Source organism: Nycticebus coucang, chromosome 1 (assembly GCF_027406575.1).
Source record: "Nycticebus coucang isolate mNycCou1 chromosome 1, mNycCou1.pri, whole genome shotgun sequence".
NCBI classification, from domain to species: Eukaryota; Metazoa; Chordata; class Mammalia; order Primates; family Lorisidae; genus Nycticebus; species Nycticebus coucang.
The window spans coordinates 107,510,885-107,526,021 of NC_069780.1; the positions used below are offsets into that span (position 1 = coordinate 107,510,885).

At 41.7% G+C, this 15,137-nt stretch overlaps 1 protein-coding gene across 1 annotated transcript; it reads left to right on the plus strand.

The window, feature by feature from the left end:
• The first annotated feature begins 563 nt into the window (after positions 1–563).
• On the plus strand, positions 564–13,842 carry CBR4 (carbonyl reductase 4). Its single transcript, XM_053585948.1, has 5 exons — positions 564–885; positions 3,509–3,629; positions 6,870–7,006; positions 9,387–9,521; positions 12,856–13,842. Exons 1-5 carry the CDS (start codon positions 744–746, stop codon positions 13,032–13,034), a joined length of 714 nt encoding a protein of 237 aa, XP_053441923.1. The 5' UTR covers positions 564–743; the 3' UTR covers positions 13,035–13,842.
• The last annotated feature ends 1,295 nt before the right edge of the window (positions 13,843–15,137 follow it).

Below are 15,137 nucleotides of genomic sequence, written 5' to 3' on the forward strand. Positions count from 1 at the left end.
ACTTGTAACAAATGTTCCACATTCCAGCTTAGAGACTCTCAGACGCCGAGTACGTTTTTACTCGCCACTGCGGGTGCCCGCATCCGTGGCCCCAGCTGCTTTGCACAGACGCGGCCAGAGCGTTCAGTCTCTGGCTAGTTGCTCCCCGGCTCCAGCTGCAATCTGGCTTTTAACAAGTCATCTGTGGGCGGGGACAGGCCGGTTTCCCAGGCGACCTGAGGAAGAAGGTAGAAACAGCCCAGACGTGCGCCCACGTCTGGCCACAGAACAGGCCGTAGGCCAGCCGGCCCGCAGGGGACGCCCACGGTCGACATCCGGTGCTGACTGCAGTGGCCAGCTCGTTCAGGTTTGCTCGGGAAAGCCGGGTGTCCTCCCCACCCTCAGCTCTGGTGCCGCAGGTGTTCTCCCAGCAGCCGGGCGTGCGTGTGCCTCCCAGCACGCAGCGCGGGCCCCACGAAGAGCAATCGGCGGGGCCGACCTTGCAGTGCGCGGCGCAGCAAGCCCGTGCGTGCTGACGTCACGTGCCCTCACGTGCAGTCGTCCAAGCCCGTGCGCGCTGACGTTACGTTCAGTCGTCGCGTTCACCGCCCCTGGTCAGCGCAAGCCCCGCGGCGTGGGCGCGTGTGGTGGCTGTTCCCGTAGCGCGGAGGCGCTTCTTGGCGGCTGCTTAAAATCCTGACCAGCCGGAGGAGCAGCTGCCGTTCCTGCCTTTTTCCCTCCAGTCCGCGACTTCTGGGTCCGACATGGACAAAGTCTGTGCGATTTTTGGAGGCTCACGAGGCATTGGCAGGGCAGTGGCCCAAGTGATGGCCCCGAAAGGCTACCGGCTGGCCCTTGTTGCCAGGGACCTGCGAGTGGCTCAGGCCGCCGCCAGTGACCTCGGCGGTAAGTACTAGCAGGAGTCGTGCAGGTGTGCGAGGTGCTAGGTGCAACTCCCCGCGCCCAGGCAGGTGGGCCTTGTCCCGTATGTGGACCCGTCAGTGCGGGGACTCTCCCTTCGGCCCCGCACACCTGTGGTTTTTTCTGAGCCCTCACAGGCTTGTGAGGCCCCGCTACTGAGCACCCGCCCCAAGCGGCTTACCCGTGGCGAGCTGCTCTGTTTTAACACCGAGCAGGGAAAAGGCAGGGCGGGGGTCTTCCCCGGGAACTCATACGGCAGGTTTCAGAGAGAAGCCCTTCTGAGTGGCGGCCGGTTTTGAACTATACCTGGTTTGCTCTACTACGTCCGTCAGCACTTAATTAAAGTATTGTTTTGGTGGATTTTGCAAATGATTAATTGAAATTTGTTCTCTCAGATTTTTTAAATTGCATTTAAAAGTCTTTTACGCGTATTGAAAATGGAGTATTCTGTGAATTTAAGTATTTTTTTATGGTAAGTAGAAATAGAACTTTAAAAAGGTAACTAAGAGGCTGCTATTTGCTTAGTCACTAGAATGGGCAAAGAAACACATCATTTACTGCTAGGAACACATGGGGTAGAGCAGAGGCCTGAGGGTGCATCTTGAGGTTACAGTAAAGGATTTTATTGGCTTCAAAATCCAAAACTTTATTTAAAAAGGTTTGTTTGTTGGGACTACGGTGCCTTGGTAGTGTGCATGTTTGAGCCAGACAATTAAAAAATATCATTTTCCCCTTAAATACGTATGTATTTGTAACGTATGTAATTGCTAAGTGATTTAAAATGTCATGAAAATACAAACATTTCCTGTGGAAATGCTTTAAGAACATGTATTTCCATTATCCTATTTTTAGTGTACATCAGTTGAATACAGAGCAATGCTATGTATAAGCTTGATCTTTTTTTTTTTTTCTGTAGAGACAGAGTTGTTCACTTTATCGCCCTCTGTAGAGTACGGTAACATCACAGCTCACAGCAACCTCCAACTCCTGGGCTTAGGCAATTCTCTTGCCTCAGCCTCCCGAGTAGCTGGGACTACAGATGCCTTCCACAACCCCCAGCTATCTTTTGTTGTTGCAATTTGGCCGGGCCAGGTTTGAACCCTCCACACTCAGTATATGGAGTGGGCGCCTTACCCACTGACTGAGCCACAGGCACCGCCCTGATTGATTTTTTTTTTTTTAAACTTATCTGGTTGCTGAGACTGTTAACGCTCAACATGTTTACTAAAAGATCACTAAACTTTATCTTCTCTCTTCAAATTCTTTGTAGTGATAGTTTATAAAAAGGTGTTTATTAATAAAAAAAAAATAAAACAACCTGACTGGTTGGTTTGGTATCACCAGTGCAGCCTAATTGTTCATATGGATTAGAGAAAACTGGGTGTTCTGAAACAAAGACACCTGTAAGTTATAGCCCAGGGAGGATTTCAGGGGATGCTTCTTGCAGCTGTATTCACTGCCATTCTGACAACCAGGGAAAGAGTGGCCATCTTACTGGGTCACCCAGCGGTTTGCTGAAGTAGATCATTATAAAAACAATGGCTGAGGGTAAGGCTGGTTGTGAACTCAGGTGAAAGCAAGGAGATGCTGTTGGGCCTTTTCACTGTTTTAGAGATAAGGTCTTGCTTTGTTGCCCAGGCTGGGGTGCAGTGGCATGATCATAGCTTCCTGTGGCCTCAAACTCCTGGGCTCAGTGATCCTCCTGCCTCAGCCTCCCACAGCACTAAGCTTCCTTTCATTTCCTTGAATCATTCATTCTGTTAATGATTGGTTTTCATCAAATATGGTTTCCCAGGTGACTTACTGTTTCCAGAGGCTTGGGTAGTATTTGTACAAATGTATTTGTCAAGGTCAGCCAGAAATTAAGCAATTTTTTTTTAGATTTTTAAAGAAAATTCTAAAGAAATTCAGTATTAAACTGGTAGATTATTAAATAAGGAATACCTTGTTTTCCTTTAAAGTGTAATTTTGGGGCATGTAAGCATTTTTTTCAAAAGTAATAAGACCTATTAGTAAAAAGTTTTCTTGTGTGTGCAGTTTGTACGTTTAGCATTTTTTACAACTTATTGTTGTCTCCTTATGGTCAGGCTTAAATAATAGGCATTATAATGTATGTGCCATGATAACTCTGTAGCACTTAAAAACACAAGAAAGTTCATGTTGGAATTCATGTTCAGGGCCAAACATACCAATTCAACAAAAACCTGACAGAAGCAGACATAAATTTCGAAAAAGGGAATATAAAACCCTGAAGACCATCAAATTGGGTAGCTCTAGGTTCAGTGTTAAAGCACTGAATAATATTAAAGGAATCTTACAAAGCATTATAAACTTGAAAAGGACTCATTCCTACTGTGTTGATTATAAACAAGGTTTATAAATGAATTTTCTGTAGCATTACTTTCTTCTTGCTCCCCAACCACCCCCATCCCAGTTTTACTGGACCAACTTCCTGGGTGCAGGGCCCCATTACATGCTTTGTTCTTTTATCTCTAGGTCCTGGGTTAGCACAGGCCTGCTATGGTTGATGCTTAATAAGTGTGAATTGAGTAGATTTAAAATTCAAGATATAATTTATAGACAATTCTAATTTAATTTTGTTCTGTAGGAGATCATTTGGCATTTAGCTGTGATGTTGCTAAAGAACATGATGTTCAGAATACATTTGAAGAAATGGAAAATCGTTTAGGTCCAATACGTTTCCTTGTAAATGCAGCTGGTATTAACAGGTTGGTTACAGATTTAAGTATGTTCTTTTTTTTTTTTTTTCTTTTTTTGAGACAAGAGCCTCAAGCTGTTGCCCTGGGTACAGTGCCGTGGCATCACAGCTCACAGCAGCCTCCAACTCCTGGGCTCAAGTGAGTCTCCTGCCTCCACCTCCCCAAGTAACTGGGACTACGGGCTCCCGCCCCAACGCCCGGCTAGTTTTTGGTTGCAGCCGTCATTGTTGTTTGGTGGGCCCGGGCTGGATTCAGACCCCCAGCTGGCGCCTTAGCCGCTTGATCGGCAGGTGCTGAACCAGATTTAAGTGTATTTCTAATGTCATTTTTAAAAACTTTTATGCCTAGTATGTCTTTGATTAGTATAAGTTAATTAAGTTGTTTCACTTTTTACTGAGTTACATTGTTTTCATTAGTTAGGTAGTGTCTGAGTTGTAGTAGAGCCCTTCACCCAGGAGGTGCATCATATATCCCTACACTGTGCCCATTATGTGGGAGCTTACCCAGCCTCCTCCCTCCCTCCCTGCCTTCCTCTCTTTCTCCCTTTCCCCCCCTACTTGAATTTGATTGTGTTTTTCTCTCGTGTGGGCCTGTAGTTGATTACTAGTTTCGAATTAGTACGGAGTACATAGGATACTTTTTCATTTTTGAGAATGTTCTCCAACTCCATTCATGCTAACACAAAAGATGTAAAGTCTCCATTTTTTTATGGCTGAATAGTACTCCATGGTATATGTGTACCACAGTTTGTTAATTCATTCATGGGTTGATGGGTTCTTAGGTTGTTTCCACATCTTGGTCATTGTGAATTGAGCTGCTGTAAACATTCCAATAGAATTTCCTTGTTGTAAAATGATTTTTTTTGCTTCCAGGTAGATACCTAGTAGAGGGATTATGGAATCAAATGGAAAGTCTTTTACCTCTTTGAGGGATCTCCAAGCTTCTTTGCATAAAGGTTGTACTAGTTTGTAATCCCACCAACAGTGCGTAAGTTTTCCCTTCTATATCCACACCACCATCTGTAGCTTTGGGACTTTGTAATGTGGGTTGTTCTCACTGGGGTTAGGTAATATCTCAGGATGGTTTTGATTTGCATTTCTCTGATGATTAGGGATGATGAGCATTGTTTCATGTTGCCATTCATCTGTCTTCTTGGGACAAGTTTCTGTTCATGTCTCTTGCCCATTGATTAATGGGATTGTTTGAGCTTTTCTTGATTTGTTTGTATATTATGGCTATTAGCCCTTTGTTAGATTGGTAACATGCAAATATGTTCTCACATTTTGAAGGTTGTCCATTTGCTTTGTTTATAGTGTCCTTAGATAGGCAGAAGGTTTTAAGCTTGATCAGGTCCCAATCTTTTTTTTTTGTTTTTTTTGTTTAGAGACAGAGTCTTACTTTGTTGCCCTTGGTAGTATGCTGTGGTATCACAGCTCACAGCAACCTCCAACTCTTGGGCTTAAGTGATTCTCTTGCCTCAGTCTCCTAAGTAGCTAGGACTACAGGTGCCCGCCACACTGCCTGGCTATTTTGTTGTTGTAGTTGTCATTGTTGTTTAGTTGGCCTGGGCCGGGTTCGAACCCACCAGCCCTAGTGTATGTGGCAGACGCTGTAACCACTGAGCTATGGGTGCCGAGCCATGAGTCAAGTTTTGTAAGTTGTGAGAAGTGTAGGTCCCAGAACCACGTAGCTGGGTCTACAGGCATGCACCACCATGCCTGGCTAACTTTTTCTGTTTTTAGTAAAGACCAACACCATTTATTAAATAGGGATCTTTTCCCCTAGAGTATGCTTTGGTTTATCAAAGATCAGGTGGCGATATGAGGCTGTTTCATCTTTAGGTTCTTTGTTCCATAGATATATCTATTTTTGTGCTAGTACCATGCTATTTTGATGACTATACACTTGTAGAATAACCTGAAGTCTGGCAACATGATGCCTCCAAGTTGTTTTACTTCTAATAGGTAGAAAATATTTTAAAACTTTGTCAATCTCTTTTCTTTTATGTTGAGGTATGCAGTTAAGTGTCCAGTTCAGTCAGTGTCAACATTATAATCTTCACCCATATTGAGCTATAGGATATTCCCTGCCTCCCCTTCCCTGAAGGTTCTCTCAACTTCTGCTTAGTTAATACTTCCTCTTAGGTAACCATTCTTCTGAGTTCTGTTACCATGCATGTTTTGCCAGCTAATGAACTTAATACCAATGGCATCATGGGGTGGGTATTTTATTTTTTTTAAAGATAAATTTAGGAGAGAATATTTAGAATAACATTAATTTTCTTGCTAAATTAGGGAGGTTATGGCAATTGCTTAGGTTATTCCAACTATTTTGGCTACATGGTACTAGTTTTAGCTGATAGGAGTTATTTGCCACTCTGAGAGGAGGTAGGAATGTGCCTTCCAGGTGAATCCTTTCTGGCTTATCAACTTTATTTTATTTTATATTTATTTATTTATTTTTTGAGACAGAGTCTCACTATGTTGCCCTGGGTAGAGTGCTGTGGCATCACAGCTCACAGCAACCTCAGACTTTTGGGCTTAAGTGATTCTCTTTTCTCAGCCTCCCAAGAAGCTGGGACTACAGGCGCCTGCCACAACACCCATCTATTTTTTGTTGCTGTTGTCATTGTTGTTTAGCTGGCTGGGGTGTTTGGAACCCACCAGCCTTCGTGTATGTGGCTGGTGCCATAACCACTGTGGGCGCCAAGCCTATCAACTTATTTATTTATTTATTTATTTATTTTTATTATTTTTTTTGTAGAGACAGATTCTCACTGTATTGCCCTCGGGTAGAGTGCCATGACATCACGTGGCTCACAGCAACCTCTAACTCGTGGGCTTACGCGATTCTCTTGCCTTTTTTTTGAGACAGTCTCATTATGTCACCTTCAGTAGAGGGCCATGGCGTCACAGCTCACAGCAACCTCAAACTCTTGGGCTTAAGCCGCTGGTTCTCAACCTTCATAATGCCGCAATGTATTTTCATTGTTACAAAGGGGTTGGGACCCACAGGTTGAGAACTGCTGGCTTAAGCAATTCTCTTGCCTCAGCCTCCCACTATCAACTTTATTTTAATACCTCTCAAGCCAAATTTGAAATGGGACTGTAGATACTCTAATTCTGGTAGGAAGCACTTATTATACTCAACTTCCTGTAAAAATATGATCTATGTCTTGACTTTTTTTTTTTTTTTTTTTGGCTTATGTTATTAGTTTACATGTTGTTTTGTTTGTTTGTTTGTTTGTAGGGATAGTCTTTTAGTAAGAACCAAAACTGAAGAAATGATATCTCAGCTTCATACTAACCTCCTTGGCTCCATGCTGACATGTAGAGCTGCTGTGAAGACTATGATCCAACAGCAGGGAGGATCTATTGTGAACATAGGTGAGTCTTCCCCTGTTAATTTGTACCTGCCCCACTACCATAAAAGTATTTAATCCACTAATCTGGAATCGATTCATTTGTGAAACTTGGATGAATTTTATCTTTGTTTTATCTGTGGAAAAGGGGATTTAATTAACTGATTGATGTGGATTTGTGATTCCTATTGTACTCATCCCCCATAGGCAGGTGTTAGATGAGTGATACCACTAAGTATTAGAAAAATGACAGTGTTAGTCACCTGACAGATGGAATGTGGAGGCCACTACTGCTCAAATCCAGTAGATTGTAACTGTGCTCCAATGTGGTCCTGGTTTTGCCAGCAATTTTGATCTTTCAAAAGAAATTGGACATCCTGATTTTTATGTGAAAGCTTATTTTTAAAATATGGACAAGGAATTAAAGCAGATAGTGGGGGCTAAGTAATAATGTCCATAGCAGTTAGTTGTATGGGTCACTGATAAATCTTGGGCAGAGGTTTAAAGGAAATTCAAATTTCTCAGTTTTTGAGGATGAATATAAGCACTAACCCCCAGTCTCCAGGTTGTCTGATCCACAGGGCAGATAAACTATGGAGTATGGGTCTGTAGAACTCAAAATGCAAAATTACTTTGAAATTCTATGTAAGTTTCATAAATTTGAAATAACAGTATACTATCGGCTTTTTATTTTCAAATGATAATACCTTAAAGGCCACAAAAGGGGGTTGCTGCTCTATAAAGTACATGACCCTGGTCTTCATAATACAGGAAATGGCTTTCCGAGCCAGAATTTAGGAACATTATCTTTTAAAATGGGCAAAGGAGAGAATACTATGCTTTAAAAAAAAACAACCTAAGAGGATGTCAGAATATTTTTGAGTTTTACTCTTAAAACTGTAAAGGATCAGTTTTCTTATGAAAGAGATTAGTAAATAAGTCACCTTTGCCTTGTTTTTTTTTGGTGTGTGTGTGGGGGGACTAGGTCTCTTGTCACCCGGCCTGGAGTGCAGTGGTGCTAAGCTACCTCAACCTTCACCTGCTGGGCTCAAGATCCTTCTGCCTCAGTCTCAGTAACTAGGACTACAGGCACCTGCCACAACACCTGGCTAGTTTTTAAAATTGTTTTTTGGGTTTGGTGCCCGTAGCACAGTGGTTATGGCACCAGCCACATACACCGAGGCTGGTGGGTTCGAAACTGGCCCGAGCCAGCTAAACAAGGACAACTGCAACAAAAACATAGCCAGGTGTTGTGGCGGTGCCTGTCGTCTCAGCTACTCGGGAGACTGGAGGCAAGAGAATTGCTTAAGCTGAAGAGTTTGAGGTTGCTGTGAGCTGTGGCGCCATGGTACTCTATTGAGGGCAACATAAGACTCTGTCTCAAAAAAAAATAAAATAAAATAAAATTGTTTTTTGTAGAGGCAGAATTTGTTATGTTGCCCAGGTTGGTCTTGGCCTCAAGTGATCTTCCCATCTTGGCCTTCCAGAGTCCTTTTTAAAAAATACTGTGAGGTTTTTGATTAATTTTTATATCATAAGTATGGGTAGGTGGTGCAGAAAATTACTTCCTCACTTCTGTTTTGTAAGAATTTATTTGGATACACTTGAAGTATAAATTATTTTTAGCTGTTCATCATTAAATGAACTCAAGAATCTTTATTAGGCAGTACAAGTTACAATAATCAACTGAAAGTCATAAAATTACACTTCTGTAAAATGTTTATAATTGAAGCTTTGTCACTTTAGATTGACAGCAAAGGCACATCTTGGCAGTATGGTGGGTTTAGTTAAGTCCACTGCAGTAAAGTGAAAATTGCAATATAGTGAGCCACATAAACTTTTTCGTTTCCCAGTGCATATACAATTCATGTTTATACTATCCTGTAGTCTGTAGCATTATGTCTAAAAGTGTACAATAGCATTATGTGTAAGAACAATTTATATACCTTAATTAAAAAATACTTTATTGTTAAAAAATGTGAACAATTATCTGAGCCTAGTGAATCATAATCTTTTTGCTGCTGAAGGCTCTTGCTTTTCTTTGATGTTGATGGCTGCTGACTGATCAGGGGGGTGCTGCTGAAAGTTGGGGTTTCTGTGGCAATTTCTTAAAACAACAAAATTTGCTGCTTCAGTTGACTCTGAAGTCTTCTGCAAATGACAAATGATCATGGTTAGAATTCCTTTTTTTTTGTAGATTTTGGCCGGGGCTGGGTTTGAACCTGCTACCTCCAGCATATGGGGCCGCCCTACCCCTTTGAGCCACAGGCGCCGCCCACATGGTTAGAATTCCTAATTTTAACAAGGACAGGGTGGGCTTTGCCTTTTTTGATGATTTACTTTAAATTATGTGAATTTTCAAATAGTCCCATTAATTGGATTTAATTTTTTTTTTCCTTTTCTAGGAAGCATTATTGGTTTAAAAGGCAATTCTGGCCAGTCTGTGTACAGTGCCAGTAAAGGAGGATTAGTTGGGTTTTCACGTGCTCTTGCTAAAGAGGTAGCAAGAAAGAAAATTAGAGTGAATGTAATTGCACCAGGTGAGTGAAAACTTTTTATTAAAATAACTTTGTTGAGGCTTGGCGCCTGTAGCTCAAGCGGCTAAGGTGCCAGCCACATACACCAGAGCTGGTGGGTTCAAATCTAACCCAGGCCTGCCGAACAACAATGACAACTACAACCAAAAAATAGCTGGGCATTGTGGTGGTGCCAATAGTCCCAGCTACTTGGGAGGCTGAGGCAAAAGAATCTCTTGGGCCCAGGAGTTTGAGGTTGCTGTGAGCTGTGACGCTGTGGCACTCTACCAGGGTGACAGCTTGAGGCTCTGTCTCAAAAAAAAAAAGCCTTTCTTGATTATGGTTTTTGTTTTATAGAGAAGGAAGTTATTAATTGGCCCCATTAGTAGTCATTAATTAATATCTGGATAGAATGGTTCTGAAATGATTATGAAAAAAAAATCAAACAAGGGTAGGTACGAGGGCTCCTGCCTGTAATCCTAGCACTCTGGGGGGATGAGGTGGGTGGATCGCTTGAGCTCAGGAGTTCGAGACCAGCCTAAGCAAGAGTGAGAGTCCTGTCTCTCGGTGGGGTGGGGGGTTTGGGGGGGGGAACAAAACTGGGCTTTGTGGCAGGCGCCTATAGTCGCAGCTACTCGGGAGGCTGAAGCAAGAGAATCGCTTGAGCCCAGGAGTTTGAGGTTGCTGTGCACTGTGACCCAACGGCACTCTACCAAGAGTAACTGAGTGAGACTGTCCCCCACCCCAAACCCCTAAAAAATTAAGCAATGAACTGGCGATTATGGAAAAAAATTCCTGTACCTCATATTTTTCAAAAACAATCTTTATTTTTAATTTTTTTTTTGTAATTATGCAATAACTTTAGGTGGGAGAGAATCTTAGAGATCATTTATTTCTAATCATTTTTATAATTTAGAAGACTGAGAACTAGGATTCAGAGTGACTTGTGTAAGTTTACATGGCTAGTTATGGCAGAACTGTTACTGGAACTTTACTAAAGCTAAAAAATACATTATTATTGATTAGCTGGTATGCTAGAAATTTTGGTTATGTATTTACTTGCTTTTTTTTTTTTTTTTTGAGACTGAATCTCACTATATCACCCTCCATACAGTGCCGTGGCATCACAGCTCACAGCAATCTCCAACTCTTGGGCTTAAGCAATTCTCTTGTCTCAGTCTCCCAAGTAGCTGGGACACACCACAATTCCTGGCTATTTTTGGCTGTAGTTGTCATTGTTGTTTGGCAGGCCCAGCCTGGGCTCAGACCTGCCACCTTTAGTGTATGTGGCTGGTGCCCTAGCCACTGAGCTACAAGCCCTGAGCCAATTTACTTGGTGTTTTTTTTTTTTTTGTTTTGTTTTTTTTGCGACAGAGCCTCAAGCTGTCGCCCTGGGTAGAGTACAGTGGCATCACAGCTCACAGCAACCTCCAACTCCTGGGCTTAAGCGATTCTCTTGCCTCTGCCTCCCAAGTAGCTGGGACTACAGGTGCCGGCCGCAACACCCAGCTTTTTTTTGGTTGCACCGTCATTGTTTGGTGGGCCTGGCTTGGATTGGAACCTGTCAGCTCAGGTGTATGTGGCTGGTGCCTTAGCCTCTTGAGCCAGAGGCGCTGAGCCTACTTGATTTTTTAATAAAATGAGTGTTTGCCATATATTTCTGCCAGCTAACCAACACAGTTGGCTATGACCATGAGATTTTTTTCTTATATGGATCTGGAAAACACCTTTCTATTCATAGTCATCAGCTGTCTCAGCTGTGGCAGATGGACCCATGTAATTTCTGTCACAATTGCTAAGTCAGTTGATGTGGCCACCTTTGTGATGCTGCCTTCTACTCTTCCACCCAAACGGGGTAATGGAATCCTCTTTTACCCCACCCAAATGGAATCTTTTTCCTAGTTTGGGCATGTGCTGTGTGTGTGTTCTGGCTGTAGGAAGGAGCAGGCTGCAGCAGACCTTTGCCCCTATCCAGCCACCAATGGCTCCTGCTTGGACCCCTGGAGGTGGGATTTATTTGGCACTCTTGCTCAGGCTGGTCTTGATCTCCTGAGCTCCAGGGATCCTCTGGCCTCAGCCTCCCAGAGTGCTGGAATGATAGGCATGAGCCACCATGCCTGGCCAAGTAGTGGTGTAATGTTAATTTTTAATCCAGTGTTTAGTTCACATTTATTATGATACTTTAAATGGCAGCATATATATTTAGGTTGATTTATAGTTTGAGTTATGAAGGACTTTAACATAAGACAATTTGAAAACTATACTTTTCAGGTTGCATATTAAATTTTCACTTTGTGTCACATTGAGCTTTGAATCCATATAGTTTTTGTGACCTTAAGCTTAAAATTTTTTTCTAATTATTTTTCTTTTCATAAGGATTAATATTTGCTTTCTTTATAAAAGACTAGAAGAGTTTGCACTTATAGTTTTATTTGGGCAATTATTTAAACTACCTGAATGGTGTGTTCCTAGCTCTCATAATGAGGAGTACGCTTTTTGGGGTTAAATGAAATAAGTTATCTGACCCTAAATGGTGTACAGAATAGTGGTTATATGGTTAAGCATTTTTTTAGTAATTTGTATTTTTATGTTTCACATTAATCTTGCAAGATTTTCTTAATAAATCTACTGTTCTTCCTGGTGTATGTCAGTAATCATTTGAAACTGGTTGCTTGGTGTGGTTAGCAGTGCTTTATATTACAGAATGTTATGCATTTTTAGAACATACTCTCTGAAAACTTTATTGTATATAACAATACTATATTAAATTTTTAATTTTCCATGTATATGTGCAAGACAGTTGGCTATGACCATGAGATTTTTTTCTTATATGGATCTGGAAAACACCTTTTAATTCGTAGTCATTAGCTGTCTCAACTGTGGCAGATGGACCCATGTAATTTCTGTCACAATTGCTAAGTCAGTTGATGTGGCCACCTTTGTGATGCCGGCCTCCTACTCTTTTACCCCACCCAAATGAAAATTAATTAGGTCCATGGTGTTCTGTGTTACCTCAGTAAAGATAGTCATCAAACTTGTATCCTCTGCAAATCACAGGTTACCTAAGGACAGAAGTTAGTTTTATTCTTGTTCATATCTATTTTGCTAGGATATGAACCATTTTGCTAGGAAGTGGGCCACATGATTGGGGATCATATATTTTAATGTTTGATAAACATTTAATTGAGTTAAATTAAGTAAAAATGTACACTGGTTACTTGATTGCTTCCAAAACTACTTTCTAAACAAGGTTTATTGATAATTCCAAATTAAAGTTTCAGGAACAAATTCATTTCTTTACTTGAGCAGCTGTTTAGTGTCTGTCCTATTCAACTAAATAAAATATTTCTCTTTTTAGGATTTATTCACACAGATATGACGAAAGACTTGAAAGAAGAACATCTAAAGAAAAATATTCCTCTTGGGAGGTTTGGAGAAGCTCTTGAGGTGGCACATGCTGTTGTGTTTCTTTTAGAATCACCGTATATTACAGGGCACATTCTAGTAGTGGATGGGGGATTACAGCTCACTGTGTAATTTATGGATTATTCGGTTATAAGGATGGTTAGAATCAAGTGCACACTTGGATGTTGATTAGATAATCACACCTCTTGGGTGATACTTGCTTATCAAACCCACTCAGGCCACAAATGTTGATTTCCATCCTTATATGACTATATCTAAAAAGAACAATGTGTGGGCTGGGTGCAGTGGCTCACACCCGTGATTCCAGCACTCTGGAAGGCCAATGCAGGAGGATCACTTGAGCTTAGGAATTTGAGACCACCTGAGCAAAAGTGAGACCCCATCTCTATAAAAATTTAGAAAAAATTAGGCATGTGTTATGGTAGATGCCTGTAGTCCCAGCTACTCGGGAGGCTGAGACAGGAAGATTGCTTGAGCCTGGGAGTTTGGGGGCTGCTATGATCTGTGATGCCACAGCACTCTAGCCTGGGCAACAACAAAGTGAGACTCTTTCAAAAATAAAAAGAATAATGTGTGACCCATTGTGTATTCTACTGGGAATATATTGTATACATTTGGTTATCTTACAGGCTGTTGCAATTTTAATACACAGGCATTTTTACAAGTCTTACCAACAGGTACAAATTTATACTTTTGCCTCAAATGTAGGAAAGATTATATTATCTAATTTTGATGAATTTCATTGTTATCAGGATGAGTTTTCTAGAAGTTAATCTTGTGAGCTATTGTCAAAATAAGAGTATCTAGAGGACACTGATTAGTTGTCAGTACTTTATGCAATCTCCTAAAGATAAATTTATTTCTCTTGCATGTGCTTGGGTAAAAATAGTACCAAATAAAGACATAAATTTAAAATTGATTTCTTTGATATACTCTGGGTTTTTTTTGTCACCCCCTCTAGAATGCTGTGGCGTCATGGCTCACAGCAACCTCAAACTCTTGGGCTCAAGTGATTCTCTTGTCTCGGCCTCCCTAGTAGCTGGGACTACAGGTGCCTGCCACTATGCTTGGGTATTTTTTTTAGGGATGGGGTCTCGCGTTTGCTAAGACTGCTCTCAAACCTGTGAGCTCAAGCAATCACCTTCCTTGGCCTCCCAGAGTGCTAGGATTACAGGCGTAAGCCCCCATGCACGGCATAGTGGTACACTCTTGATTGGATAGCTGGACAAAGTCTCCAAATTTAAATGTACCTTATAGAAATTCTCACAGGGTTTTTTAGCCGGGCATTGTGGCCGGCGCCTGTAGTCCCAGCTACTCGGGAGGCTGAGGCAAGAGAATCGCTTAAGCCCAGGAGTTGGAGGTTGCTGTGAGCTGTGTGATGCCACAGCACTCTACCGAGGGCCATAAAGTGAGACTCTATCTCTAAAAAAAAAAAAAAGAAATTCTCACAGGGTTTTTAAGACAATGTCTCAAGCTGTCGCCCTGGGTAGAATGCTGTGGTGTCACAGCTCACAGCAACCTCAAATACTTGGGCTTAAGCGATTCTCTCTTTTTTTTTATTAAATCATAGCTGTGTACATTGATATGATCGTGGACATCATTCACTAGCTTCACAGATTTACCAAGTGTAAGATGCACCACTGGTGTAATCCCACAAATCCCCTTCCCTCTACCCACCTCCCCTCTCCCTCCCCTCCCTTTCCCTCTTCCCCCTATTCTTAGGTTGTAACTGGGTTATAGCTTTCATGTGAAAACCCTAAATTAGTTTCATATAGGGCTGAGTACATTGGGTACTTTTTCTTCCATTCTTGAGATACTTTACTAAGAAGAATATGTTCCAGCTCCATCCATATAAACATGAAAGAGGTAAAGTCTCCATCTTTCTTTAAGGCTGCATAATATTCCATGGTGTACATATACCACAATTTATTAATCCATTTGTGGATCGATGGGCACTTGGGCTTTTTCCATGACTTAGCAGTTATGAATAGGGCTGCGATAAACATTCTGGTACAAGTATCTTTGTTATGATGTGATTTTTGGTCTTCTGGGTATATGCCCAGTAGAGGGATTACAGGATTGAATGGCAGATCTATTTTTAGATCTCTAAGTGTTCTCCATATCTCTTTCCAAAAGGAATGTATTAATTTGCATTCCCACCAGCAGTGCAAAAGTGTTCCCTTTTCTCCATATCCGCGCCAACATCTCTGTTCT